General features: G+C 48.5%; 4 protein-coding genes across 6 annotated transcripts in view; 2 read left to right on the top strand and 2 right to left on the bottom strand.

Moving 5' to 3' along the window:
* Positions 1 to 104: 104 nt before the first annotated feature.
* Positions 105 to 1,953, top strand: Vps60 (vacuolar protein sorting 60). Its single transcript, XM_077670847.1, has one exon. The coding sequence runs from the start codon at positions 234 to 236 to the stop codon at positions 897 to 899; it is 666 nt and encodes a 221-aa protein (XP_077526973.1). The 5' UTR covers positions 105 to 233; the 3' UTR covers positions 900 to 1,953.
* A 9,275-nt stretch (positions 1,954 to 11,228) lies between these two features.
* On the bottom strand, positions 11,229 to 15,716 carry Rpl3 (ribosomal protein L3). Its single transcript, XM_077670846.1, has 7 exons — positions 15,647 to 15,716; positions 14,692 to 14,884; positions 13,030 to 13,583; positions 12,152 to 12,352; positions 11,870 to 11,965; positions 11,507 to 11,626; positions 11,229 to 11,313 (listed from the first exon to the last, which is right to left on the bottom strand). The coding sequence occupies exons 1-7, from the start codon at positions 15,647 to 15,649 to the stop codon at positions 11,269 to 11,271; spliced, it is 1,212 nt and encodes a 403-aa protein (XP_077526972.1). The 5' UTR covers positions 15,650 to 15,716; the 3' UTR covers positions 11,229 to 11,268.
* A 142-nt stretch (positions 15,717 to 15,858) lies between these two features.
* Polr1e (RNA polymerase I subunit E) lies at positions 15,859 to 17,238 on the top strand. Its single transcript, XM_077670843.1, has one exon. The coding sequence runs from the start codon at positions 15,927 to 15,929 to the stop codon at positions 17,157 to 17,159; it is 1,233 nt and encodes a 410-aa protein (XP_077526969.1). The 5' UTR covers positions 15,859 to 15,926; the 3' UTR covers positions 17,160 to 17,238.
* A 2,741-nt stretch (positions 17,239 to 19,979) lies between these two features.
* Rho-5 (rhomboid-5) overlaps positions 19,980 to 27,470 on the bottom strand; it is a 56,261-nt gene continuing 48,770 nt past the window's right edge. For all 3 annotated transcript variants that reach the window (XM_077670840.1, XM_077670842.1, XM_077670841.1), the window contains 4 exons: positions 26,560 to 26,794; positions 26,376 to 26,476; positions 25,792 to 25,945; positions 19,980 to 24,737 (listed from right to left, as the gene is read on the bottom strand). In XM_077670840.1, coding sequence (XP_077526966.1) covers positions 24,309 to 24,737; positions 25,792 to 25,945; positions 26,376 to 26,476; positions 26,560 to 26,794 — 919 coding nt within the window. In that variant the 3' untranslated portion in view covers positions 19,980 to 24,308. The remainder of the gene's footprint in view (positions 24,738 to 25,791; positions 25,946 to 26,375; positions 26,477 to 26,559; positions 26,795 to 27,470) is intronic.

Here is a 27,470-nt window from a genome sequence, read left to right as displayed (position 1 = left end):
TAAAATTTATTTATTTAATACAACAATGCAAATAATGTTTTGTTTTAAATAACAATAACAGGATCTGTGTTGGTTTGACTACGGAACTAAACCACAACAGCTTCTGCGTTGCGGCCGATTGCATCCTCCCCTCTTTACATTGCCGTCATCGCTCGATAATTGCGTGACATTTACGCCGTCGTTTACTGCTTAACCTCGCGTTAGCTAGCGAAACAGAAGCGAATTATTCCGCAATGAACCGTCTCTTCGGCCGCGGCAAGGCCAAGGAGCCTCCGCCGAACCTGACGGACTGCATCGCCAGCGTTGACGGGCGTGCCGAGTCCGTCGACAAGAAGATCGCCAGGCTCGACGCCGAGCTGAAGAAGTACAAGGACCAGATGGCCAAGATGCGCGAGGGGCCGTCCAAGAACATGGTCAAGCAGAAGGCGCTGCGCGTCCTCAAGCAGCGCAAGATGTACGAACAGCAGCGCGACAACCTGATGCAGCAGTCGTTCAACATGGAGCAAGCCAACTTCGCCACACAGACCCTCAAAGACACCAAGATCACGATGGACGCGATGAGGCTGGGCGTACGCGAGATGAAACGCGAATACAAGAAGGTCAACCTCGACGACATCGACAACCTGCAGGACGAACTTGAAGACATGCTGGACCAGGCGGGCGAAGTGCAGGAGGCGCTGGGCAGGAGCTACGGGATGCCCGAAGTGGACGACGAAGACCTGGAGGCCGAGCTGAACGCCCTCGGCGACGAGATTGCCCTGGACGAAGACACTTCCTACCTCGACGAGGCCAGCGCACCGAGGATCCCGACCAAGGAACCCGGAGCCGACAGCGTTCCGGCTAACCAGGAAGGCGTCCTCGTCGACGAGTTCGGTCTGCCCAAGATCCCGGCGACGTGAGCTACCAGCAGTCGGTCGGGCCGTTTTGTGAGAGTCATGTTTTGGAGCGGCGCGAGTTTTGAAAAGCGAGTGCGTGCGCGTTGCGCCGTTCCAAAACTGGCGGAAGGCCCTCCCGATGCGCGTAAAAGGGCCCTGTAACCGATGACTCGGTAGTTTCGGTTTCGCGGCGTGGCGCTTTTTGATTACACCACCGCAGCGGTAGAGCACTCGTTGTCAGTGTGGTTACTTAATGTGTACGTTGTAACCCTCCCTGTTACTGCGCTTTTGGGGCACGACTTGGGCACTATAATTTGCAGTTAGAGCCGGATTCTGCGTATATCTTTTGTGGGTGTCTTCTGGGAAGACCTTTGATCAGTAGTCCCGTAGCCCAGCTGACCAGTGTGTTCATTTATTAACAGCTGCTAAAAAAGACTGAAAGCATTAAGTACAGCAGATACCAGCCAGTATCGACAACTGCAAACCAGGGGTATATCACCATCTCATTGTTAAAAACTTGTTTGCTAGCCAGGCTTGCATAAGGCGTGTTTTACACCTTTGGTCCCCACCCAGCGCTGTTTGGTTGACCCAGCATGTGCTTTTACAAGTCCACTGTTTCCTGTTGTGGCAGCCATAGCACTGACAGAACTTTGTCCTTGAGCAACTGATAACAACCGTCAGAAGTGTTATCTATGCTTTACATGTTAAATGTATACTGTAATCCATGTACTTCTGTGAACACCACCTGATATCTCAATAAACAGAACACATTGCTTATATTAAGGTAGAAGCTTGGGCGTGTTGGTACGACATTCTTTTGAACAGCGCAAGTAGACGAGGACGAGAAGTGGACAGGACACAGCGCAGTGGACAGGACACTGCGCTGTGTCTTGTCCACTTCTCGTCCTCGTCTACTTGTGCTGTTCAAAAGAACATTGCTTATAATTTGAATTGAAAATTTGAATGTAGCTTGTACCAAGCATTTGGAAGAAAAAGAAAGTATATTCCTTAATGTTTGCATATTCAGTTGCTTCAGGTTGAATTTGTTTCTGCACCAATAAAAAGAAGTTATGCTTTGCTGGAGGGTGCCGCCTTCCTGTGAGGGCATTGGTCAGCGAAGATTAGGTCTCCTAACTACGTCTTTTTTTAGACTAAGCTAAGCACCCACAGGTGACAATGTGGATTTACGTTTGAACATTTTGCCACTCTAACTCAGCTGTTGTCAGGTGCTCCATTTATCATAAGGTGTACTTGCGAGTACCGATTTTTACTACCCAAATGCACATGTAATTGTATTGCTTACATAAGTGTCATGATGAGTACGGACCAGTCAGTATGGGATCTTGCTTAAGTATGAGTGCTTATCCATGTCGGAGTTTTAGATGCGACGCTGAGAGCATCTCTTGTCGGCGGCCCTATCCTTCCTGCGAGCGTCCGTCGTCGTCGTCGGCGTCCGCACTCTCCTCCGCTCACCCCTGTCCTCTCCGACAGCGAACACTCTCTCGCGAGGGGCATTGGATTGGATTCGATTGGATTAAAGTGGATTGTGTTGCGCCATAACCGCGGCAGACGCAGTGGCGCCGGCGCGTGCCCAGGTGAGAGCGAACACACTCTCTCAACATCTGCGGGTGTGCGGCCCAGCGCGCTCTCACTCCGCCGGTGGGCGGCGCTGCACATGTGCAGTACTCTCTCTCTCCGCGGCCTCCTCTCCTTCAGGCGCGCTGCGCATATAACCGTTGTGCCGCTCTCCAGCGGCCTTTCGGTCGCTCTCCGCTTGTGCTTGAACCCCCCTCAGCGTCGCATCACACCAGGGTTCCCGTGAGGGGAGGTGGGCGTAATTTTTTTTTTGTATGAGTGCTGCACGTGTGATACATACTCGCGAGTAATTATACATTTAAGAAAACCTATACATGGGTATTCATTCACCCACAAGCGCTTATTCATGCACATGTATTCACTGTGAGGGTGTACGTGTGAGTACTTTCCTCTGGTAAGTGGATAAATACTTGAAAGTCGCCTACTCACAAATACTTATTGACTCCCAGGTGCATACCATTGAATACATGAGGACTTGTAAGTACGTTCTAATTCATGAGTGTACATGCACCGAGCTTATGTGATCACTTGCAAGTATGCTAATTTCAGCTGTTCAGGCAGCTTGGCAAGGAACAGCTCGGACTTGCACATAGGATGTCGAGCTATTTTGATTTGAGGAGATAGTTGTGACAGCAGAGCTGTTTAGGCCGAGCTTGTTCCGTCTGTCCCTTGCCCCAAAAAATGTGAAGCCTCAAGAAAAAATATTGGCTGGCGATTACGATCCTCCCTAATGCGATATTTGGGCGCAGCCACAGTGCGCTGAGGCAGCACTCACTCGTGGGTTCTCTCGACGACAGCGATGGTGAGCCTCTACGTTGGTGGCGTGAAGTGCGTCTCGGGAAGGAACCGCGACCCGCATCTTAGGCTGGGAACGCACACCATCGTCACGCGCACATCCCCCTCACGTTTTCACCAAGTGTCGCGCCGTCAAGCGCCTCATGTGGGCGCAGCATACTGCCCCCTTCCCCCACTGCACAATTTCGGAGAGCGCTGGCTCGTGCTGCCACGGCAAACCGCCCTCCCCTTCCAATTTCGCGACACTCTCCTTTGCTTTCTTTCACTCGTCGGTCTTGCCATCGTTCGCTCAGTTACACCGACAACGCGGCGCAGCCCATAGACGGCCGCCTAAGGGCTGCGCCCTAAAGTGTAGTTAGGGAGGTCCCGGAAATCGAACCCGGGACCTCTACGCCGTGAAACCGGCACCCTAACTACTGGGGTTGCCGTTTCTCCAGAGGGGTAGAGGGTTAGCAGCGACAATAACGTGCAGCCGATTGGAAAGACAAAAAAAAAAAAAACACTTCCCGTGGTCAGAACCGAACCTGGGTCCCTCACGTTATGAAACTGGCCAATTGAGCTATCATTGCATTCTGGGTGCACAGCATTTCATTTGGTTTCATAGCATGGGCGTTGGCTTTGGACTTGGCTGCGGGTTCGAGCGCATGCTAACGCAGTCCACTTTGGGAGAGACGTGGAAGCCTGTGGAGGAAACGATCCGTGCCCGTCAGTCGTGGAGAACTTTCAGCAGCAAGTTCGCAAAGAAATGTAAGGTGCAACGGCCAGGTCTCCAACGAAGAGAGAGGGGCTGCAGCTCGGCTGTTTCTCCAGCCTTGTACCACTAGTGCAAGCTGCACCGATGTTTTTATAATACAGTCGAGTCCACTTATAACAATACCGGTTTTAACAATATATCGGATATAACAATGGACAGCCGCGGCACCGTCAGCTTTTCATTGTATTCTATGGCAAAATAAACCGCTTATAACAATGCTGTCATGACGCAATATCGGTTAATACAATTAAATGTGGGCACTGGAACCAACCCTGAACGAAACAAAAATGCAAAAACGCTGCGACAATGCCACCCCAACCCCGCCTATTACGCAAAAAGGCATGAGAGCATACGCGCGGCGGCCAGGCGATAGCGCACTTGGCCTCGCACGCGGCGAGTGCGCACCGAAGAGGCTCGCATGCCACCGCTGCTTTCACCTGCCGCGGCGACGCGGAGGAGGGGGAGGAGGACCGGATGGGCGCCTCTACGGGCAGTGGGGCAGTCCATTCTGAGGGTGCGCCGCCTGTAGAAAAAGCACCGGGGCGCCTAAGCCGCCGCAGCAGCAGCGCTGTGTGCACTGTGCCGACCTCCCCTATTCTTCGCTAATTTGGCCACGTCTCCAGCTCCGCCGTTTGCACGTGTTCCGAGTCTGGTGCTTACCAGTGCCGTTTTCCTTGCCTGTTGTCACTGTCGCCTCAATCCTCCTGTCCCCGCACGCGCAGACATCGTTGCGCATTAAATGCTCTTGTTTTTCACGTTTTCTTTGTTATTTTCGGCATAACCCGCTTATAACAATAATCGGTTATAACAATGATATTTTCATGGCACCTCAATATTGTTATAAGTGGACTCGACTGTATATTATAGACATTTGTTACTTACCACTGCTGATGCTAAAGTATCGTTGGAAGAACCTAAAAGTTTGGCCTTGAATGAATGCTAGCACCGAGTATTCTCCAACTGTTACCTGTTCTTTTTCTGGAAAACTACGAGCTTCAAAGAGCCTGTCCCAAGCTTTCGAAACTGAAACGTCATGCCCAAGGTGACACAATGTATCACTGACATTTTGTGCTGCATTTCAGAAAAGGGGGCCTTGAGAACCTTATGACTGCTGCCTAGTAACTCGTATTTGCCCCTTTTGAAATGCGGTGATGCCACTAAACAGCCCCTAACAAATTAACTGGGTAGTTCGGTTGCACTGTTAAAAGAGTACACGCGCAACCACATCATCACGTTGGCACCTGGTGCAACTGGACTAGGCCCCTCATCGCTTGTTCAAAAAATGTCCCTATCGGCACGAAAACAGTCTCTTGATCATGGAAGGAGTTAAACTCGTCTTTGTCGGCACTGAATAGTATTTTTTAATTATGGCTTTTGAGCAGCCCACAAACCTTAAAAATGAATCTCTTCTCCTTGTGTGTTAGTCTTGAATCGCTCATGCCTGTTCATACGTTGAACTGTAAACTGTCCAATCCGTTGGCGCAAATGTGGCAGGCATTGCAGCCATGTGGAATGACTACTGTGTGTCATTTTTAATATCCCAGCATGCCACATGCTAAAGTCTGAAACCTCTTGTGAGGTCAATTTGCTGCGCTGGGAGAAGTCGCTACTCGTGTCCATACCCTCTGTTTCGTTTTTTTCTTTCTAGCTCTACATGTGCATTCTGCAGACAGTCGAGTTGACCTCATTTTCTTCATTCATGTTACCAGAGTACTTCAGCATCAAAGGACTCTGATCCTACTGAAACTAGTACAGCAACATTAACGTGCCGTGCAGCACATTTTCACGCGTATAACCCGCCCCTGCATAAAATCTGCTCCATACTTTCAGCCTGCCGGGGAAAAAAAAAAAAAAAAAAAACTCGCGTATTGCCCGCTTATTTGATACAGGAAAGGCTGCGCCAGAGTTGACGGACTCTGGCTGCGCCAAAGCTACTGCTCAAGCAACACATCACATATGTAGACAGAAAAAGCATATATTCAGCAAGTAGACTACTCCGACAACTGCATGGTGAAAGTAAAAATTAACTCTGTCACTGCTCTCGCTAGAGCTATGGAAGGATTAGTCAGTGTTACAGCGTAGGAGCTTCAAGGCACAACGCACACTGCCGTGAAGCTGCACTAAAAGAAAAACCCTGCGTATTACCCACACGCCTACTTTGCCACTGAAATTTTTGCATTTTTGGTGTGGGTTATACGTGCGAAAATACGGATTTATTGTACTTTGCGTAATCTCGTTCTGCCAAAGTGAAATTATCTTTTCCAGCACACTCCGCTTCTTGCAGGCTGTTCAAATAGTGCGAAAAAAGTGGGTACTTTTATTATCTGTGTTAGCTCATTTCTGTATATTGAATTATCGAACTATTTTTGTTGATTTGCTTTCCTTTAAATTCAATACACATATACATACTCCAGTGTTCTAATTAGCTGATGTGCTGTGCTCTTCATTCAACTTAATTCCCCTATGCTGCGTGAAATGCAGAAGCTGAAAATGCAGAATGAGTGAAATGCAGAAAGCAGAAGCTAGACAGAAGCCTTAAGGAAGCATATTCAAACAGAGGAGGAAGAGACAGAAACAAAATTTAAAAAATGAACGAATAATGTGCATTTCTTTCTCGCTCGCTGTTTTCACACACTTGAGCAGGTTGGTATACTAGCAGATTTGAAGAAAACTTACAAAGACAAGGACATAACAAGGAAACACTGAAAGACACATTTCTCGAAGTCCTAGTATTGGCACCTTTTTCATAAACACAGCCCATATAGAGTTGGAAAGCTCATTGCACCAAACAATCTCAATGCAACTGAAAACGTGTAAGGTGTGGTGGTTTACACCGCACCAAATCTGGCTGGCAATAACAAATACAGTCCAGCACGCTTATAACGAACACATCGAGAAATGGAAATCAGTTTGGTATATCTGAACATAAAAATATATGCATATAAATGGTGAGAAACGAAGATTTGTCCTTTATAGCCAGGATTCCAATAAAACCATGTTTGCTGTAAGTGGGATATACTGTACATTCCATCTAAGAGGGACTGGAAGTCCCATGTGCATTATTTTTCCCAGCTGATCAGAGCTGCCGCACAGAGGTTAATAAACGGAGCAAAATACTCCCGAAACAACTGTTGCGATGCACACACTGCAACACGTACACCAGTGCAAGACGCCAGTACCTTTGGGAAATTACAACTTTATTTAATCTGGCTACTCCTCCAAGCTACGTTGCTGATCATGGACTTCGAGGCCCCATTTCAGCTCAGATGAGGCAATTTCATTGAAACGAGAAAAACACAAAAAGGTGATGGACTCAGCTGCTGTGTGAGGGGGGAATGGGCAAAAGAATGTTGATAGATCATTACAGGTGTAAAGAAGAAAAGTGTTTAACTAGAACATATACGGAACACGATTGTCTGTAAGAGTGGTTCTCAGGCTTGGATGCATCAGGGACCCTTTGTGAACTGGTGGAAGCGATGGGGGACCTCTTTTGCAAAAAAGGAGGGTGGAGTGTTATTAAATAACACAACTGAGCATGAAATGAAGGCCCCAACAAAATCGCCACAGAGCTACCTTTCGGGCAGTGGATCAATACGTGGTACAGACGTGCTCAGAGTTGCGTACCTGCAGTGGCATTCAACCTGTTTTGGTGCTTGCGTTCTAAGTATGCAAGCCTCCGATGGTATTTGAAAATGGTGATATGGGATACAATTCAGCTGCGCGGCACTGGAGGCGCGTTGTTTGGGAAGATGTGGCGAAGACATAGAGGAGTTGATCGAGGCAGTCTTGTGAGGACTGTTGCCACAGTCAAGGCCAAACTGGGTTCTTTATTTTTTTGGAAGCTGAAGGCTTTGCAGATCCCAAAAATCGCTTTGCGTAACCCTTGGGGTCCACGGACCCCCATTTGTGAACCACTGGTCTATATTTCCAGGTTTCTAGAACAGTTTAGCAAGACAAGGCTTGAGACGGCCGTACAATGTCCTTCCACCTTGAAGCATCTTCAAGACGTAGTTTGAAGAATTGACAAGGGGTGGTGCACATTAGAGCACTGCACGGGCCCGGCCCGCGGGCCGGGCCGGGCCGCCCGAAGTCGATTATCGGTGGGCCCGGGCCGGGCCCGGGCTCAGTGCCGCGGGCCCGGGCTGGGCTCGGGCTCAGTACCGCGGGCCCGGGCCGGGCTCGGGCTCGACGCCACGGGCCTGGGCCGGGCTCGGGTATGAATTCATAGGCCCGGCCGTTAATAGTTCCGACGTGAAGTGTAGAGAAGAGCATGTTAGTTGTTAGTTTTGATGTTAGTTGTACACATTGTTTTAAAAACGTGTTTTGCTAGGTCTGATAGTCACTATACTGTAACTTTAATGACATTTCATATACTGCATCAAGATTTTATATTTTGGTGTATAAGACATCAAAGATACGGTTACAAGGAATGCCCTAGTGGGGAAGGAATTAATTAAGCCACCCTGGAGCTGTGCACCTATGTCTATGTACGTGTATTTTAGATGTCGAACCAATCTAAATGCGGCTGCCGTGGCTGGAAATCAAAGTCGCGTGCTAGAGAAGCGCCACCGCTTAACAACCACTCCAGGGAAAATATTTCAACGCACGCACATATTCGTGGATTCAAATGGAGAGCAAAAAATTTCATTAATACCAACTTGTGACCGAAACAACCACATGAAGTTGCCAAGAGTCTGGTCATCAAAGGTGATGGTGTCTCTAGTGTAAGAATACGAGCTATTATTACGCCCATGTGGCGTGAACTGCAGACGGTGTGAGCTAAGCTACGTGTACTTTTAAACCGTTATTTTTTGCGTTACAATTCAGGTCGTGCTTGTACAGACTAGATGCTCCGTCTGATTTCCCGCTACGAAGACACTCGACCAAATATAATAAACAAATTTTCTTCGACGTTAAGACCAGGCCTGGTCACACACATGCGGGCCCTCCCTAGGCTCAAAAAAAAAAGACCGTGCCTGGGTTGGGCGTGGGCTTTAGACGACGGGCCCAGGCCGGGCCTGGGATTGAGACGACGGGCCCGGGCCGGGCCTGGGCTTGAGACGACGGGCCCGGGCTAAGCTCACTTATGAATGCCCGGGTCGGGCTCGGGCTTCACAAAGTGGGCTCGGGCCGGGCTGAGGCCTTAAAATCAGGCCCGTGCAGTGCTCTAGTGCGCATGTCTGGTAAGAAGCCAGAGGTAGATACGTGGTTCACTTGTAAAAGGTTGATCCACTGGATAAACGCATACCTTGGCGATTGCGCTTAAGATATAACCGTGGTGGGCCCAGGCGTATTCTAGTGCTTGCATAATTTCCGAGGTGTGTCAGCATGAAGTGCACGAATTCGCAATCACCGGCATGTTGTGATGAAGGAATTGCCTCAACCAGGGGTGGGTCCAGGTTTTTTCTAATGGGGGGGGGGGGGGGCTCAGCTTTTATAAAGGATGATGATGACTATGAGTATGTGGAGTATAGTAGCCTTTTTTATTCGCCGACGTTTCGGAAAACCAAAAGTACAAGAAATAGAAAAACATGATCAACTAGACTTTTTATACCACGTGCGGAGCCGTGTTCTTGGAGGTATAAATTCAAAAAATTAAGATGGGTGTCAGGACATCCGGACCCCCCCTCTGGATCCGTCAGTGGCCTCAACATTCTCACCCCGCTCTAAACAAAACCCTACCGTGCAACAATACGTTACCCAGCACAGCCCGAGCTCCACAATGTTTCCCAGACTTTGATAGACCTGTGAGACACTGCAGAGAACAGACACCGTCCCACATTTCTTGCCCACAACCTTCCCCTTCCTGGTATTCCCTAGTGTCACTAAATAAGGTTTCCCTATTTATGGCTACCGGCTTGATTTGATTGATTGATTGCAAGGTTGCAGGTGACGAGGCGCGTTGTAGTGGAGGGCTTTGAATTTTGACCACCTGTGCCGAAATTACGAACACACAAGCGTTTTCGCGTTTCTCCTCCACCAGAGAAGCAGCCGCCGCAGCCGGGAATCGAACCCGCATCCTCGTGCTCAGCACCACAACGCCTTAGCTACCGAGCCACCACGGCGGGTACTCGCCAATTTTGCCACGGTTGGAGAACACTCCCTTTCTCGGAAGACTCGCGTCGCAGTTGGGACTTGAGTCACTAAAATAAAGTTTATTCACTCTCTCCTCTCCCTGCCGAGACAAAACACCACACAATCTCTGCATCACCCCACTTCTGCACCTGCCAAGTTGATGCTGGGAACGATACGCCACACAAATTTGGAGAGAGCTGATACTAGGGGTAGAAATCTTATTCTTAACTCAGGCACATTAGGGTATCTACAGGAATTTTTAAGTCTCAAACTACTCCACACTATTTTAAAACGAAGCTTTCTTGGTCCCACTGAAGGCAGTGTTGAAACTAAAAAACACTGCAGGAAAGCCAACTGAACCCTACACAATGGGAGAAACACGATAAAACAAGAAAAAAAAAAAAGCGTTTCCAGTGGTCTGAATCGAACCTGGGTCTCTCACGCTACGAAGCCGATACCTATTTTATGGGAGAGTGGGGCGCTCAGCTTTCTCACGAGTGGTTATTCTGCTGTAATCAAAGTAGGGTGCTAACACTTTTTCAAAAGGTACAAGATGCTCCAGTACAGTTTCTGAAAAGGCTACATGTTCCAACCTTGATGCTACCGAGCTACCGGTGCTATGGCGACACCATAGCAGTGCTGACTGCCTCATTTGGCAATGCCTTGCACGGCATGCACATCAAAACCTTGGACCTGTGGTCACCATAGGACTACACGGAGCAGACTGCTTGAGCATGCCAGCATGCCAAGTCAAAGCTTATCAGTTCCTAACAGCTTTGAAATAACTATCTTATGCTACTGGAAATATTCCAACACTTCCTAGTCATTTGACTCTCACTTATTACCAATAGTACTTTTGAATCTTGCCAGTAACCTTCAGTCTACACCCCCCCCCCCCCCCCCCCAACCCAGTCAAAAATTTGAAGGGGTGTTATGGCCAGTCCTTCAGCTTCCTGCATTTCTCTCTCCTGGCTCTTTCATCACCCCTTACCCAGAGCAAGTTCTTTTAGCAGTTATCTGACTTATTGTGCTATACTGGCATCATTAACAGTGTTCACATAAGCCTAGCAAAGTTCAGCAACACCTTAAAGCCACGCAGCATCCCCATTAACCCAAAGAACAAAGAGATAACAGCCAGTGATGCACATTTATTGCGCCACCAAGTCGAACAGCTCAAGCAGCAACCTCCTCCTTCAGCTTGTCCTTCTTCAAGGGGCCCTGGAACAGAAAAACACCACCCAAGGTTAACAACCAAGTCAGCCAACAGCACAAGCAGCTATGGTGCCAATCGAGGGTGTGTCAGAAGGAAGGCAGTATAATGGTAGAGTCATCACTGGGAGACAGAAACACGCATCCACATTTCTCATCATCAAAAAGGAAAAAGAAAAACAGTATGGTCAATCTTCCTCACCATAAAGTTGTGCTTCTCCGCCGGAGTCTGGAAGCGACCATGTCCGAACTTGGATGACGTGTCGATGAACTTGAGCGTGATCTTCTCCAGCGCGGTTCGCTTGGTGTGGACAAGCAGAGACTGCGCGCAAAAGGAAACAAAAAGTATTACAAAAACAGAAAATCGAGCTTTGCCGCCGCATTTAATCCCAGCAAACATCAGGCCTATCATTGTGCATCCACCACAACTTATCTCGGATAAAGTATTTGGCTCTAAATGACTCATCACGAAAGTGAATGTCCAGTGTGCACACGAACATGCGAGTCCCTAATCCAGGGACTGCGGTCGTGTACACAACGCAAACGAAGCCAAGCCAAGCCTCACCTTCCGCAAGGTGATGACCCTCTTCTTGGGGCCCATGATGCATCCCTTCAGCATCACATAGTCGCAGTTCACCACACCATAGTGCGGGAATCCACCCTGGAATAAACAACACACGAAAATGTTAGCAAGTCCAGGACAACGAAACAAAAAAACTGATACTGCCAGGCAAGCGGTCAGTCCGTCCTAGTTCAACCATAATTTAAAACCCTCAGGAATCGAGTCAGATAGGATCATCACTCAGGTGAGAACAGGCCGAGAGAACCAACACATCCCCCAACTCACCATGGGAGTGATGCTCTTGTTGGAGGTGTCGTAGTCGGTGGCCGCGTTGTTGATGACCAGCTTGCCGTCCTTCTTGTGGACGCCCTGCCCAATGCGGTAGATCTTCTTGTTGATCTCCGTGCGGTGGTGGAAGCCCTTCTGACCGGCACGGGCAACCGTGAACTGGACACGGCTCGGATGCCAGGCACCGATGCAAGCCACCTGCGGACCAAAGAGCACGAAGGTTTAGCCCACACCCGCAGAGACAATTAACCCAGATATCGCCTGCAACAGTTGCATACTAATATATCATAACCAGCCCATCTACGCCCACTGCAGGGCAAAGGGCTCTCCCACAGATCTCCACTTGTCCCGGTCCTCTGCTAACTGCAACCAATTTATCCCAGCCAACTTCTTGACCTCATCTGCACACCCAACTTTTTGCTGCTCCCTGCCACACTTGCCTTCTCTAGGGATCCACTCTGGTACCCTTACCCCTAATGACCCACGGTTACCTTGCCTTCGCATTATATGCCCAGCCTACACCCATTTCTTAATTTCTACTAGCATGTCCTTAACACGCGTTTGTTCCGATCCACTCCACTCCGCGCTCTAACGTTACACCGATTATCTTCCGTTAAGCTGAACCTTTTTGGTGAGCCTCCAAGTTTCTGCCCTGTAGGCACTAATACAGGGCAATGTGTTGTTGCAATTGCGTGCTGTCAAAGCAGCTAGTGACATACCTCGCCTACTTGGCTTACCCCATGGCTTCTTTGCAATCTTGATTCCAAAATGCAACGAAAAATGGTAACTTGTACAAAGCTTCCAAATGATTTCATACAAACGAGTATCTTGGCCCTCCATTTTTTTTCTACCAATTAAAGAACGGTCGTCCATACCTTGCGCAGGCCCTTGTGGGTCTTGCGGGGCAGCTTCTTGGTGTGCCACCGGCTGGTGACGCCCTTGAAGCCCTTGCCCTTGGTGACGCCGATGACATCGATCATCTCGTCCTGGTTGAACACCTGGGACACAGGCACGGGCTTCTCCAGGTGCTCGCGCGCCCACTTGATCTTGGCGCCCACAGTGCCGCCGTTCACCTGGATCTCCATGATGTGCGCCTTCTTCTGGCGCCGGTGCATCAGCTTCATCTGGGTGTGGGCCAGCACGCGGATCACCTTGCAGTACTTCTTCATCTTCTTGAGGTCGCGCTCGATCTCCTGCTTGCCCAGGTCCTCCTGCCACCGCTTGCAGCTCTTGGTGAAGGCCTTCTTCTTGGACTTGTACCAGTTCTTGTAGAAGCGCCGGCGGCACTCCTCGCTCAGGTGCTCCGCCCAGATGGTCTTGAAGGCGCGCAGGCCCTTCGGCGTCTCGATGTAGCCCACCAGGCCGACAATCATCATCGGCGGAGTCTCCAGGATGGTCACCGGCTCAACGACCTCCTTCTTGTTCACCTCTGCGGAAGGGGAGAAGGGGCATCATCACTTGGGGTGTTTGAGAGATGTCTGCCTGGCTGCCATCTCTCCAGCACAGCACTGGGCTCGGCGTTTAAGGGGGGACACTGCTCTTAAAACAGCTTCGTTTAATTGTTAAGTAAACTCTGTGAACCTTGTCAGTCTTGCGGCATTTTACCCCACTGATTTCAAATATGGCATCACTTTTTGACACAAATAATTAGTCAAAACTGTAATCTTTATATTTTCTAATACCATGAACCCTGATGAGCACAATAAGAGAATCAGTTCTTGGATCCACTGCTTTAAAGCTCCTTTTACAGCTCATTAAACTGGTGGCACCTGCGGCAAAGAACCATTATTTTTTTCAAACACAGTTTCATGAGCTGTAAAATTAGTTCCAAGCGGTGCATCAAAAAACTGATTCCTTGACTGCGCTCACCAGGGTTCATATAATTGGAAAACAAAGATTACAGTTTTATGGCTAACACTTCTGTCTATTGTTCCTCCACGCCGGAGGGCATATAGCATTGCTTTTTCAGTAAACGCCACCACTAATCTTCCCGAGGTTAAAACCTCAGGATTGGGCCTGAACTAAGTCTTTCATTGGGCGCTTAGGGTTTGCTTGCAGAACGTTATCTTCAGCTGATTACATCAACCAGGGAAATCCTGAACTAACCACCATGAGTTATACCACGGCTCGCTCCCTCTAGGATAAAAGCAGCCTCCCCGAATTGTGGCGATGGCAAGATATCGCGCCTGCCAAGTTCTTTACCTACCATTACCCATCCTTTTTCAATTAGGACTTCTATTTACCTTTAGATTATGCCCTGAAACTGATTGTTCCTGCCTTTTGTTTATGTTTTAACTTGTGCTTTAACAATAAAATCCAGTGCTGGCTTCGAACTGCGCCCTTGGCTCAGCGGCAATCGGGGCCCTTTACCTCAGAGGCCACGTGGCCCGTTCAAGCCGCGCTGGGCGTGCAGGGAAGGTGGCCCAGCCGCCAGCAGCCTCGCAACGAGGCGTGCACGTGGTCGAGCCGAAATCGGCTGCCAGAGGTGCACCGCCCGCCGAAACGGCGGGCGCACCGGACTCCCGGCGGGCACTTACTCGATCCGGGCTTGTCCACCTCGCGCACAATGTGCGTCATGCCGGCCTTGAAGCCCAGGAAGGCCGTCAGGTGGATCGGCTTGGTCGGGTCATCCTTGGGGAACGCCTTCACCTTTCCACGAATACGCTTGCTCCGCTTCTTGGGCACGAAGCCCATCGACCCGTGACGGGGCGCCGAAAACTTGCGATGAGACTGTGAAAGGGCGGAGAGAAGACAACGGGACCCGTTACGAAACGATCCGCAGGTGTAGTTTATCGTGCTGTAACGAACTCTGAATACTAGATCGTGGTCGTCTTGGAACGCAATGCCGAACTGCATGCTACCTATTAAGTTTTAATTCAACCCCACATCGCCAAAACGTGGCCCACTTAGATCGCCATCAGAAACTGCACGCTAGCCACTTAGTTTAATTTGGAATTTGATCGTACGTCACCATACGCAAGCGGCAATACAACAGTCAATTTCTCTAGCGCATCTTGCTGCCATGCAAGAGCAAGGATTTGTCTACCGAGGCTCTCTTACGTAGTAACGACCGTGCAACAGGACTTGGAGCCGTACCATTTAGTCAAATGATACAAATTAGTTCGCAATCTTTTGGCGATTGACGGCTCCTTTCTAGTAGCTAGCCACAGCAAAGTTAGCGCTGAACACGTCTTTCACTGATTCACCAAGCGACGAGAATTTTCGGGCAAATACTGTTACCGATTACTTAATTATGCATATTATAAGCGCGGAATCAATTATGACAAATAGGATCACGAGGCGAGATCACAAGGCATAACACACCAATAGCCAAGTTTATGGAAGGAATCGCAGCACATCATGATTAAATTTATTACTGCAGTGACGATATATGATACTAGGATTACAATCAGGTAACGGTTGACATAAAAAATTGCCGAAAAAAGCCCGATGTAGACAGATTGCAAAGAGGACACCGAAATGCACACCTACCATCGCCGAAGCGTTGCGTTGAAAGAGAATTTTGCATGGAGAGCAAAGTAGTCATTCAAATATAGAGGGCAGTAGTGAACACAACTAAGTAATATATCTTGAGAAATTTCACGTCAAAATATTTTTATAATAATTGACAAACAAATTAACACGTGCTTAGATTTTTATTGTGGTGTAAGAAGTACTTATTTGCAAACATTTTTGCCATCATCAAACCGAAACCGGGTCCAATGCTTGAGCCGGCCATGTTGCCGCAAAAACCACGTTTCTCGCGTTCAAAATGGCACCTAAAAAGTGGCGTTTGAAAGCAGCGGAGACTCCTGTCTGCGTCCCGGTCGTCTCCTTCTCGCACGGCACGCTCAACGCCAACACGCAACTACCAGTCAACATCTACGAGCAAAAGGTGACTACTGCCGGTCGTACCAAGACCCGCCGGATCCTCGTTTCCGAAGCCGACGACTTGGAGTACGTCGGCGAAAACTACGGCGAACATGGACTGCGGGCAAACTCCCACTGCAATCACTTCGTTGCCGTCGAGAACGTTGCCACAGGTAACGTCACACTTTACCCGGCCGACCTGGTCAGCATGCGGCCTTACTTCGCAAGATCAGCCGACGACTCTCCCAAAGCGCCCGACACGACCAAGACCTACAGGGAGAAGGTTGACGCTTTGGCGACAGCATTCGGCAGCAAACGCAAGCGGCAAGCAGTGGAAACCCGACTGCGGCTTAACGTCGAAGAGAGCACGTTGCATGAGACAGCGGCAAGCACGTTGGCTGCAGTTAAGGACACTTTAGCGACTATTCAAGGCGACGTCAAAGGCGCTGGCGGCAAGACACCGACGTCCATCGCCGACGCGATACCGCCTCAGAACCGCGACGCGACAATCCCCCAAGACGTCTACCGCATCGAGGACATCATCCCGGCCGAGCAGAACGAGTGTCTCGACCAGTTGGCAGAGCCACTGCTGAACGCCACGGTAGAAGACATCTTGCAGTGGAGGTCCGACGCCACGTATCCGGAGTACGTCTGTAACAGGGTCGAGCGTTTGTCGAGGGACCCCGAAAACAGGGCGATTGAGGCACGTCTGCTCGTCTTCTACGCCATGTTGATCTCGTTGTCGCGGCTCAAGTACACCGACATGAAGAAGAAAGACCCGCTACCCGACGTCCCTCAACCGCTCAAGGGTGTCCTGTTGGATACCTTTACCCTCACGTCCCGCAGTGAGCGGGGAGTGACGTCACGCAACTTCCCGCAGAGGATGAAGGATAAGGTGCTCGCCTACATCCTCGTGATCGTGCTCGTGCTGGAGGACTACAAGTTCGACTTCAGGACGGTGCAGCCGGACACCAAGGCGTCGGACAGGACGCTGACGACGCTGGCGTACGCGCTCGGGTGTCACGTGGGCACGCACAAGACGCCGGGCACGCGCACGGGCACCAAGTACCTGGAACTGAAACTGCCCCTGGTTGACCCGAGCCAGCAGCTGAGGGCCAAAAGGGGGCGAACGTAGTGATTTCAGTGTGCCTCTTTTTGTTCTTGCTCCTATGACTTCACGTTTCTGTTTAAGTAAAGCATTCCTGACAATGTCATATCTTCACTCTGCGCTATTCATCCCCACAGGGCTCTGTAGACCTGGGGTGGACTTCTGGTTGTCAGTTTCAAAAATGTCTATTGTACATCCACTTCAATCACAACGTACCCACCATGGTGGTTCAGTGGTTAAGGTGTTGCGCTCTGAGCATGAGGATGCGAGTTCAATTCCCGGCAGCGGCAGCCGCTTTCCTGATGGAGGCAAAAAGCAGAAACGCCCGTGTGTATGAGATTTCGGCGCACGTTAAAGATCCCCAGGTGGTCAAAATTAATCCCGAGCTTTCCACTACAGCACGCCTCATCGCCTGCATTGCGTCGGCGCGTTAAACCCTACAATCAATCAATTGCGACGTAATTGAACTTGCAAGGTGCCTCTGACCGGTGAGATGCATAGAAACTGATGTCCCGTCTTATCTCTGCGGTATTGTCTGCTTTCAACCAATCAGAGTTAACATGAAATGGGCACTTTGAAATGTACAATCCTGAAAATTATGCCCCTGGCTTGCAACCCAGTGCATGTACAACTGCTGTGCCACATGCCAATCAGTAGTTATGCTGAACACTAAAAATAAATTATTTTTTTGTATTGAATTGTGCAATGAAAAGACAAATAGGATGCTAACAGGACTGGGGCAAGGCGCAATTGCACCTCGTCCCAGTCCTGTTAGCCTCCTATTTGTTTTGGTATACGTAGCGCAATTCAGTATGAAACATCACCAACTAGCCCTATTCTACGTCCTTTTGAACTTTATTTTTTTCGGTATGGATTAAAGAGAAGAAAGGACTTACATTGCAATCTTCACCTGGTTCTGTGAGCATACCGCGAGTATAGCATGTTGTTGCGCACGGGTCAATTTTGCACGATCAAACGTCATTGAAGCTGTAATGGGTAGCTATAGCTCAAATTTTGCTCTGTGGTGTGGGTGATCTCGACTACAGCCAAAAGCTTTATCACCGATTCTAGCACAAGCCTGCCAAGGCGGAACAGTTGAGGTGAATGGAGCCTTGTTTGCCAATTCATTCTTGCATCATGGCTGCCATATTTATAAAAAAGTGGGAGAAAACCAGGTGGCTTAAGTTCACTTTGAGCCTCTTTCTGTGGTATGTGCCGTGGTTCAAGAATTGCAATGGCATTTTAAGCCTCAAATCTGGGAAATGCAAGAGAACTCGAAGCAATCGGTAAATCTGTGGTGGCAGCATTGTACACCAAGCAGTAGCTGTTTTCAAGAGTTCTGCCAGTATCTGATTGATTGAGAACGCGTTACTTAAAAGAAATTTAGCAGAACGAGTCTATCCCAAAGACTGCGGTAACCTTCACGACTTCAGTGACCATTTTTCTCCCGGCACTGTCTCTTGTTCTGCACTATGCTTTTGCACTTGCCTTCTTGAGAGCGCAGAGTAAGCCAAGAGGTTCAGCACCCCAGCACAAGGCCAGTGTATTCAATGGGGAAAAGCAGCTTTTCCCTGCAGGAACGATGTCGCAGCACGAATAATATCATTAGTACAGGTGAATTTCAAGAAACCTCTGCTGACCTTACCTGGCCATGACATTCTTGCAATGCTCTCCCCTAGGATTATCATATCTTCCAGTTACAGGTGAGTGCTCCGTCAAGGAGTTAGCATACTCCTTTATCATGGAGCACTATACAAGTGTGGCTGCTGCAGTGAAAAATCAGTCTATATGTACATCACAAGTCCCTTAACTTAATTCAGCTCCTTTAACCCTCCACAGTAGTGTACCAACTAAGGCAGGTAAGCTCTGAAGGCTGTCAAAGGTGTTTCTTATGGGCCTCACTTGTGGCACTAGTTAGTAGATTCTTGTGGAGGGGGATTTCACGCTGCAAGGTAGTATATGGCCAACTCCACGAAAGAATTTTTTTTTCTGTATGTACAGTCATGAGCAAAAGTTTGTGGGCCAGGACTGCTGGTAGGTTCTTGTGGAGGGGGATTTCATGCTGCAAGGTGGTATATGGCCAACTCCAAGGAAGTAGCTTTTTTTTTTTCTGTATGTACAGTCATAAGCAAAAGTTTGTGGACCACATAAAGACTGCTTATTTCAAAGAATTTCTCTTCACCGTTTCAGCCCAGAAGCAGTTGTGTGCATGCATTTAACAACCCTACCAGGACGCACCCTGGCTGCCGAGTTGCAATGCAGGAGAGAAATTCTCCATCAGTACTTTTGAGTGTGCCCTTCGCCACATTCTTTGTTTGCACCAATTCATTTAAAAAAAGGAATTAACCCAACATTTTTAGAATTCAATATACACAAGCGTGCACTCTTAGTCGCACTAAGAGTGCACGCTTGTGTATATTGAATTCTAAAAATGTTGGGTTAATTCCTTTTTTTAAATGAATTGGTGCAAACAAAGAATGTGGCGAAGGGCACACTCAAAAGTACTAATGGAGAATTTCTCTCCTGCATTGCAACTCGGCAGCCCGGGTGCGTCCTGGTAGGGTTGTTAATCCTGAACAACCCTACCAGCACGCACCTTGGCTGCCGAGTTGCAATGCAGGAGAAAAATTCTCCATCAGTACTTTTGAGTGCGCTCTTCGCCACATTCTTTGTTTGCACCAATTCATTTAAAAAAAGGAATTAACCCCCCAACATTTTTAGAATTCAATATTCACAAGCGTGCACTCTTAGTGCGACCAAAACCAGCTCCCCATGCGCAACGAGTTTGACACAACTCCCAACACTTCCGGTAACCCCACAATCAATGACTGACACAAGAGCCATCAATCAGCAGTGCTGCTTTCAATCGTGTGCATTTATTAAAATATATTTATTACAACCGAGAAACATTTCTCAGGAGAGAGAGAGGCGGTTCCTGGGGGAGAGTGGGTACTTCACATTTTCTTTTGTCACCTGCAGCAGTTGTGATTTTCTCCGGCCACGTCGGCAGGGGAAAACCCAGGAGGAGAAAAAGAAAACATGCAGAGCCGTCGGTGCAGTTCACACATGGCAGACAACAAGTGCAACACGCTCCCTTGCCGCCGTATACAAAGGTAAAAAAACACTCGCCAACGCACTCGCCGTGTTGCTTGCTTGGCACGCCGTTGCTTCTTTCTGGTGTGCCCTGGTTTGGAGGGTAAATGGTTGGGGGGGGGGGGGGTCAGTGACGGGTGGTGGTTCCTCTTGCTTTGGTTAGTTGGGTCGGTCGCTATATACACTGTGTACACGATTTATACAGCTCCCTCCCCCCCGTTCGTCCGAGGGACTGAAAACGAGAAACAAGCACGCTTTCTCTTGCAGCCTTACAAACAACGTCTTCACAAGGGTGGAACAGGAAAGGTCTGGGGCAACGTAAACAGTAGACACTTGCAACGCCGTCACGTTCACACATTCCGTTCCCCCAGCGTCGAGTGATAACAACACTGCCGTGGATTTTTCAGTCACGCGGGGACAACCAAATGTTGGGTGGAGTTCAAGAACTGGGCTGCGATTAGAGTACGTTTGCGGAATGCCAACTATGAAAGAATACTGCCGGTTGGTGTTATGCGAGCACGACGGTTTTAGGGATAATCACCAGCAAGGTTTCATTCCGAGTGCGTATACGGAATACGCACCTTCAACAAATTTTTCAATATTCACATCACATAAAAAAGTTTTACACAAGTTGCAACACAGGACAGTACCGTCACAGCAATGACGTCCCTATATGCAATCATTATCGGATAGAAGAGGTGGCACCATCAAAGGTGAACTGATTTCTGTGTTACACAAAACATAATGGCCGCGTGGAAAATATCATTTCTTTTATATGCTTAACTCGTTATAACAAGCAAAGATAAGGGGAAAAAATAGTCTGCTGTAAAGAGGACAGTACAGGCAAGAAGTGCTTTGATAAACTTGTAAATGAAAAAGAAAAGAAAACGTAAGAATAGGCATCAGCCATTTTTCGTTGTAAACTTGTGACATCACAAATCGTGAAAGCAAATAAACAAGAGTGGTTGTTGTAGCCCTCCACATTCATGAATGCTAACATTAATGATGCATCAGCAATTTCTGCAAAATAAAAAAAAATTGCTGCTTGGAACTTATCAACATTGAAATAGACGTCACATAAAAAGAGAGGAAATTGAGAAGAAGCATTCTGTTGAGTTCTTATTAAAAATAAAACATGTTGTGTCAGTAAGAACATCCAACCATTGTTCTAGATGACAGACTGGTCTGCCCAAAAAGGTCGTTTAGCATTCACACCCTGCCATACCTAAGCTTACCAATGCTTATTCTTGTGCTACATAATTAGGTAATCAACCCTTAGACAAAACTTTTCATAAGGCCAGGACAAAATTGCCACTGAGGTTACGAAAACTTTAACTTGCGAAAAAAACAGGTTTCAAACGTGTCGTTGAAAAAATTTTTTAAAAATATTGCATTGAAGAACTACTGTCTTTGGTACACCTATAACTTACGAATACAAGAATTGAAAACTTAAAGCACATTTGAAGCCAGACGCAGGAAACAAGATTAAAGCCTCTACTTTCCAAGCCTTCTGCAACCAAGCCCAGTCAAATCCAGGTATATAGAACTTGAAGAGGATCGAAAACTTGTTCAACATAATTTGACACCTCATAACACAAAATGCAGACTGCGTACAAAAAAAAAAAATTCAACACAATGTTCAGACTGTTCGATATAAGCAATAGTTAAAAATATCAGAGTTCAGAACAAACAGGTTCACAATGTTTTCGGTTGATGCACGGCCCCTTGATTGTGGTAGAGTGCACAAGAGTTTGCTCTGAACAATGCGACTTCAATCCTGAGGTAGAATCAACAAAAACAATGTTTTCGGTTGATGCACGGCCCCTTGATTGTGGTAGAGTGCACAAGTTTGCTCTGAACAATGCGACTTCAATGCTGAGGTAGAATCAACAAAACAAACCAATGGAGCACATTTACCTGACTTACCAGTTTACCCGATATCGAGTTAGAATTAAAGGGAAGAAACTAAGGATCAGGAAATCATGACAATATGCACTTGTGGCTATAAAAATGAACGCTCTTGTTGGCCTAAAAGTTCAACCGGCCACCAAAGACGCAACTGATGGAGCTTAACGCAAAAAAGTATGCATAGGAACGACAACTGGCCGGTTATTTGGGACACCACAAGGTCATCGTTGCACTTTTGACTAGACAAAGCAAAAAAAGGTGCTTCTAAATAAACATCTAAAAAATGGCAACTTGAACTACGTATATCTAAAAAATGGCAACTTGAACTAAATAACCACTATTGCAACTAAACTCTAAAAAAAGTGTTGCTAAGAGTAAAAGTAAAGCAATCCACTTGCTGTGACCTAATTTTTGACTTAACTTCCCGTAAAAACGACATAATTATTAAAGTACCCGCAGCCCCCATGGTGTGTTTTTTACAGGGAATTGGATTTAAAGCAGGAAAAATAATAACGAGCTTTCATTACTTTAAATAGAAAATATAATGCATAGTAAAGTAAACAACCGCTCGATTATTCCACCACCTTTGCGCTATATTATGCAATGGATGCGATGCCATCTCGGGAGAATATCAGTCACACGCACTCCCATAGCGAGCACAAAATGACAACCGACATCTCGCCACATTTTCGAGCATTCAGGTTCGGGGTAAAAAAAAAAAAAAAAAGACAGGAGTGGAGAGGGTACCATACTGCGGAAGTCTGCGTTACACCCAAGCACTGCATTTCCCTCAGCAAAATGACTCGCACAACCACACGACAAATAAAAAAACCCGAAGAGGAGTCTAACTGCTCCTCTCGGCAATCCGTGAACACAATCCTACAGGCATTTCACTGCAAAAAAAGGTACCGCACCGACGTAACAAGTCCGTTTCTTTCCGCATTTCTCTTCTTACGCGTGCCACGGCTTTGCTTTTCCACCCAATAACTGATGGATGGCGTTTTTTGGAAGACGAGTTGCATCATCGTCTTCACAACGTCAGGCTCAAGTCTATCAGTTTCCCCGACCCTACCTTCCTACCCACAAAAGGGGGGCAATCGTTCCACATGACCGGTATCCATTCCTTAACTGGGTTCGTAACAGTCTCTAAAAGAGGGCAAAGCCACAAGAAACGTCACCGAAACACATCACCAACTCCGCGGGATCGCCACGTCACGTAAACAACAGCAACTTCACAAATCACCACTGCCAGTCATCCGCCAGTCCCGGTGGCATGGAATGCCCGCAGCACAATGCAACCCTGTCGGTCGACGGTCGCAGATGCTAGCGGCAACCGCAGCACTGCGAACGTTCGCAACACTGCGGCATCTCTCACTGACGTCAAAATACTGAACACACTGCGTGAATAATTGTTTCCCTCGCGTACTCCAACAATCTCGCACAACAATGCATCGACACCATGCTGAAGCTTGTGACCGCTTCTTCCCCTCAACCACTTTGCATTGAACAATGGTGTCTGGCCTTCATAACCTTCGTAAATGGTTCATGACTTGCGCCCCCTGTTGCACTGAAAATTGACAAGGCAACTGTGTACAGATCTGCGACCCACACAGCTCGTTTTCTTTTTTCTTCTAAAACCCCACATTTCTGAATTCCAATAATACTCCTGTTTGCCTAGTTGTCATAAAACTTGCACTTTTCAACAGCACAGACACAATTCAGCATTTCGCGCAGACAGGTACGCATGTAAACACCACCTCCATTCCGAACAAACTTTTCCCTACTTTCCTCTCGCCTGTCGTCGGCAATGCTGTGGATTTTTTCACCACAACCCATCCAAGCAAACGGAACTCGAGCCGCAAGGGAGGCAGCGTAACCCACGCATTGTCAGCCATGCTTATTGTAGCTTCCGCTCCACTCGTCCAACAACGCAATGTCGAACAGCACACGCCATATTGCTGCACCCAACCTTGCACAACGGGGCAAGCTACAAAAGTTCCCCTCGGTGCAATCGCCCAGCGTCACATCCACGGCACGGAGTGCCTCAAGGTGGCGTACTCTGCCCCGCGCTCTTCCACACAGGCGGTGGGGGAGGTGCTCGGTGCGCCTCAGGGTGGCGTACTCTCCCCTCCGCTCTTCTTTCACAGAGGCAGTTCATGGCAGCATAGGCGGCGATCACGTGTCCTGGCGCGTGATGTTGATGCGGTGGCTGTCGCAGAGGTCTCGCGTGAGCGGCAGGCAGTTCAGGTAGTGGCAGAAGGAGCACTCGTAGATGGGGTGCACGTAGAAGAGCAGCACGAGCCCGACAAACAGGGCCACGGACACAATGAGGCAGGCCCAGATGAGGGCCACCTTCGCCGTCCGGTCGTAGCTGCCAAACGACACGTAGGGCAGCAGCGCGTACGACATCAGGAAGCCGAACACAAAGCCGAACACGTGTGCGTAGTTGTCCACCCACGGCAGCAGGCCCAGCAAGAAGAGCACGGCCGCGCCCGCGCCCAGCTTGAGCAGCGCCCCGCTGGGCCGCTTCAGCATCTGCCAGCAGTGGATCACCTCCACAAACAGGCAGGCCAGCAGGCCAAACTGCGACCCCGCAGGCCCCACCTGCACAGTGATGTGGTGAGGCGTCTTGTAGAAGATGTCCTCTAGAAATCTTATGGGGGGGAAGCTGTACAAGCGTAACACTCTTTGCATTCCACCATCATTAAAAGAAGGCTAGCACCCCCGTCCCTCCATAATTCTAACCTCACATGCAGTGTGCAACGCGGAGGGCACATCTTGTAGGTGTCCTCTAGAAATATTGAGTTGATCTCATTATGTTGAGTAGATCTCACAGAGATCTTACTCTCTTTTTACACCATAACGCTGGAAAGGCTAGCATCCTTGTCCCCTCACAATTCTAACCCCACCTGGAGTGCATGTTGCAGACGAGACATCTTTGAGATGTCCTCTAGAATTATTGAGTAGATTTACTTTGAGTAGGTCTCATGGATATCTTGGAGAGGGAAGCTGTTCAGCGGTACTCTTGTTGTTGACACCACTACCCTTAAAAAGAGGCTGGCACTCCTTCTCAATTCTAACCCAACCTGCACTGCATGCAGCAGCAACGACACATCTTGCGGTCATCTTACGCAGGCATCGGGGTCTTATAAACGTTGTCTGCATATATTCGGAAGATCTTGCAGAGACCTTGGGGAGGGCAGCTGTACAAGCAGTACACTCTTTGCGCACCACTAACCTTGAAAGAAAGCTGGAAAGGCTAGCACCCCTTCACAATTTCAACCCAGCCTGCACTGCACGTGGCAACAACAGCTTCATCTTGGGAACATCTTGTGCAGACATTGTGGATGAAAGTTGAACAGGAGACTAGTTTTCTGTGCAACACCACAGTTGAAAGAAAACTAGCAGCTTCCCCCACTCTCTCCATGGTTCTAAGAAAAAGAACAACGTCTTTGGTTGTAAGACAATCATGAAAGTATTACCAACATCACACTTCTCACTAGAAGCAAGTGTACTCGAGGTACAAAGCTTTCTAACGCTTGCATATCATGCCTATTCAGTATGAGGATGTTAGGCCTAATCAGTATCCCGATTCCCAATGTGCCCAGCAGCCTGGCTTTGATCGATAGGGGCAAGGGCGGTGTGGCGATGGACGTACCTCGGCCCTGTAGGGCACGAATATGGCACTGGCCAGGTTCCCAGCCACCCCGGAGCACATGTAGATGACCGCCGTGCGCACAGGTCCCGCCAGCTTCTCCAGGTCACGCATTACAAACAGCTGCACTATCACAGTTATCGACAGGTGGAAGATCCTGCAGGAGACAGGGGAGGGAGAGGGGGAGGGAGGACACCTCCGTTACAACTTCCCTTGCGCCTGGGAACCATGCAGTTCACAATACAAGGTCCATCAGCAACATGTCTGCCAAAGAGAGGGAAAAAAAAGAAAAAGAAGAAGTAATACAAAATGCTGTAACACTGCACCTACTGTAGACAGCCTCTCAAGGACTCCACAGGGTGTGAAACTTTGTTTTCTTCTCTTCTTGGTTCAACGTTCTTTGCCTAAACTGTGGTACGGGCAACAGTGGCAAGCTCCTCAAACGTACTGTTACCGCCGAGTGAAAAGAGTAAAATACCCGCACACTAATCAAAAGAAAGATATAAGGGAAGGAAGAAAGTTGTAGTGAAAGCAGAAGGAAGTCAGCAAAGAGACGAAGTCTGAAGCCACACCGCGGGTACACCCACCCTGCATGAAGGAACAGCGAAGTCCACAACCGGTAGAACTGGTCAGGCACTTCAGGGTTGACGAACGGAATCATGCCGCACACGTCGTTCAGGCAGGACACCTGCGGAGAGTCCCGAAACGAGAGGCTTGCAGTGAGGAGGAGGAGGACAGAGGAGAGTGGGGCCAAGGAGGAAGAGGACCCACCTGTGAGCAGAGGGCGGCCTCCTCGTGGAAGAACCCCTTGACGAAGTCGCAGTAGTCGCGGGTGGTGATGTGGCACTCGCCGTACACGCCGATGCAGCAGGGCCGGCCGACCACCTCGCATGACATGTGCGCGTCGGGCACCTTGCGGCTGGCGTGCGACCGCCGGCACACGGGCCACTTGGTGATGTCGTCGGGCCACTCGAAGGGAAACACCGACGCGGGCTCCTCGCAGTACCTAGGGAAGGACAAGGGATGCCGCCAGAAACGACGTCGTCAGATGTCGTCAGAAACACCTGTCACCTGCCGTTACACTCTACGTTCTTAACAATTCCGTTCCAAAAAGGAAACAACCTGGTGTAAGAGACAGAGGCAGAGATATGTTCGAGTTGCCGGACAGCGAGCAAGAATGTCAATGGTCGTCTCGCCTTTTGGGTTAAATGCCATATTTTTGCGCGTATAACCCGCACCAGAAATGCAAAAATTTCAGGGGTGAAGTAGAGGTGCGGATTATATGCGAGGTATTCCCTTTGGTGCAGCTTCAGCGCAATGCACGTTGGGCCGCGGTGCTCCTACAGCAGTAATAGTGACTAATACACTGTTATCCAATTGACAGTGCTTATTTTGCACACACAGCTCCACAATAACACACAGCTCAACCTGAAAAAATGTATGTGGCAAGTCATCTAGTTACGTAGTCAGCTAGGCAAGTTCTTTTGCATAAACAAATGTGTAATGTTGCTTGAGTAGTAGCTCTGGTCCATCCTTTTATGTATAAAATATGCGGGCAATACGTGGGGATATTTTTTTTTCATTCGTCGACTGAAAGTGGGGGTGCGGGTTATATGTAGGGGCGGGTTATACGCGTGAAAATACGGTATTTGAGTAATCTCAGGCGAGAATGAGAAAAAAAA

Source organism: Haemaphysalis longicornis, unplaced genomic scaffold (assembly GCF_048455015.1).
Source record: "Haemaphysalis longicornis isolate Haplotype H1 unplaced genomic scaffold, Haemaphysalis longicornis Haplotype H1 scaffold_5, whole genome shotgun sequence".
Taxonomy (NCBI): domain Eukaryota; kingdom Metazoa; phylum Arthropoda; class Arachnida; order Ixodida; family Ixodidae; genus Haemaphysalis; species Haemaphysalis longicornis.
The sequence above is the reverse complement of the archived record's forward strand: the minus strand, read 5'-3'. Positions and strand labels throughout refer to the sequence as shown.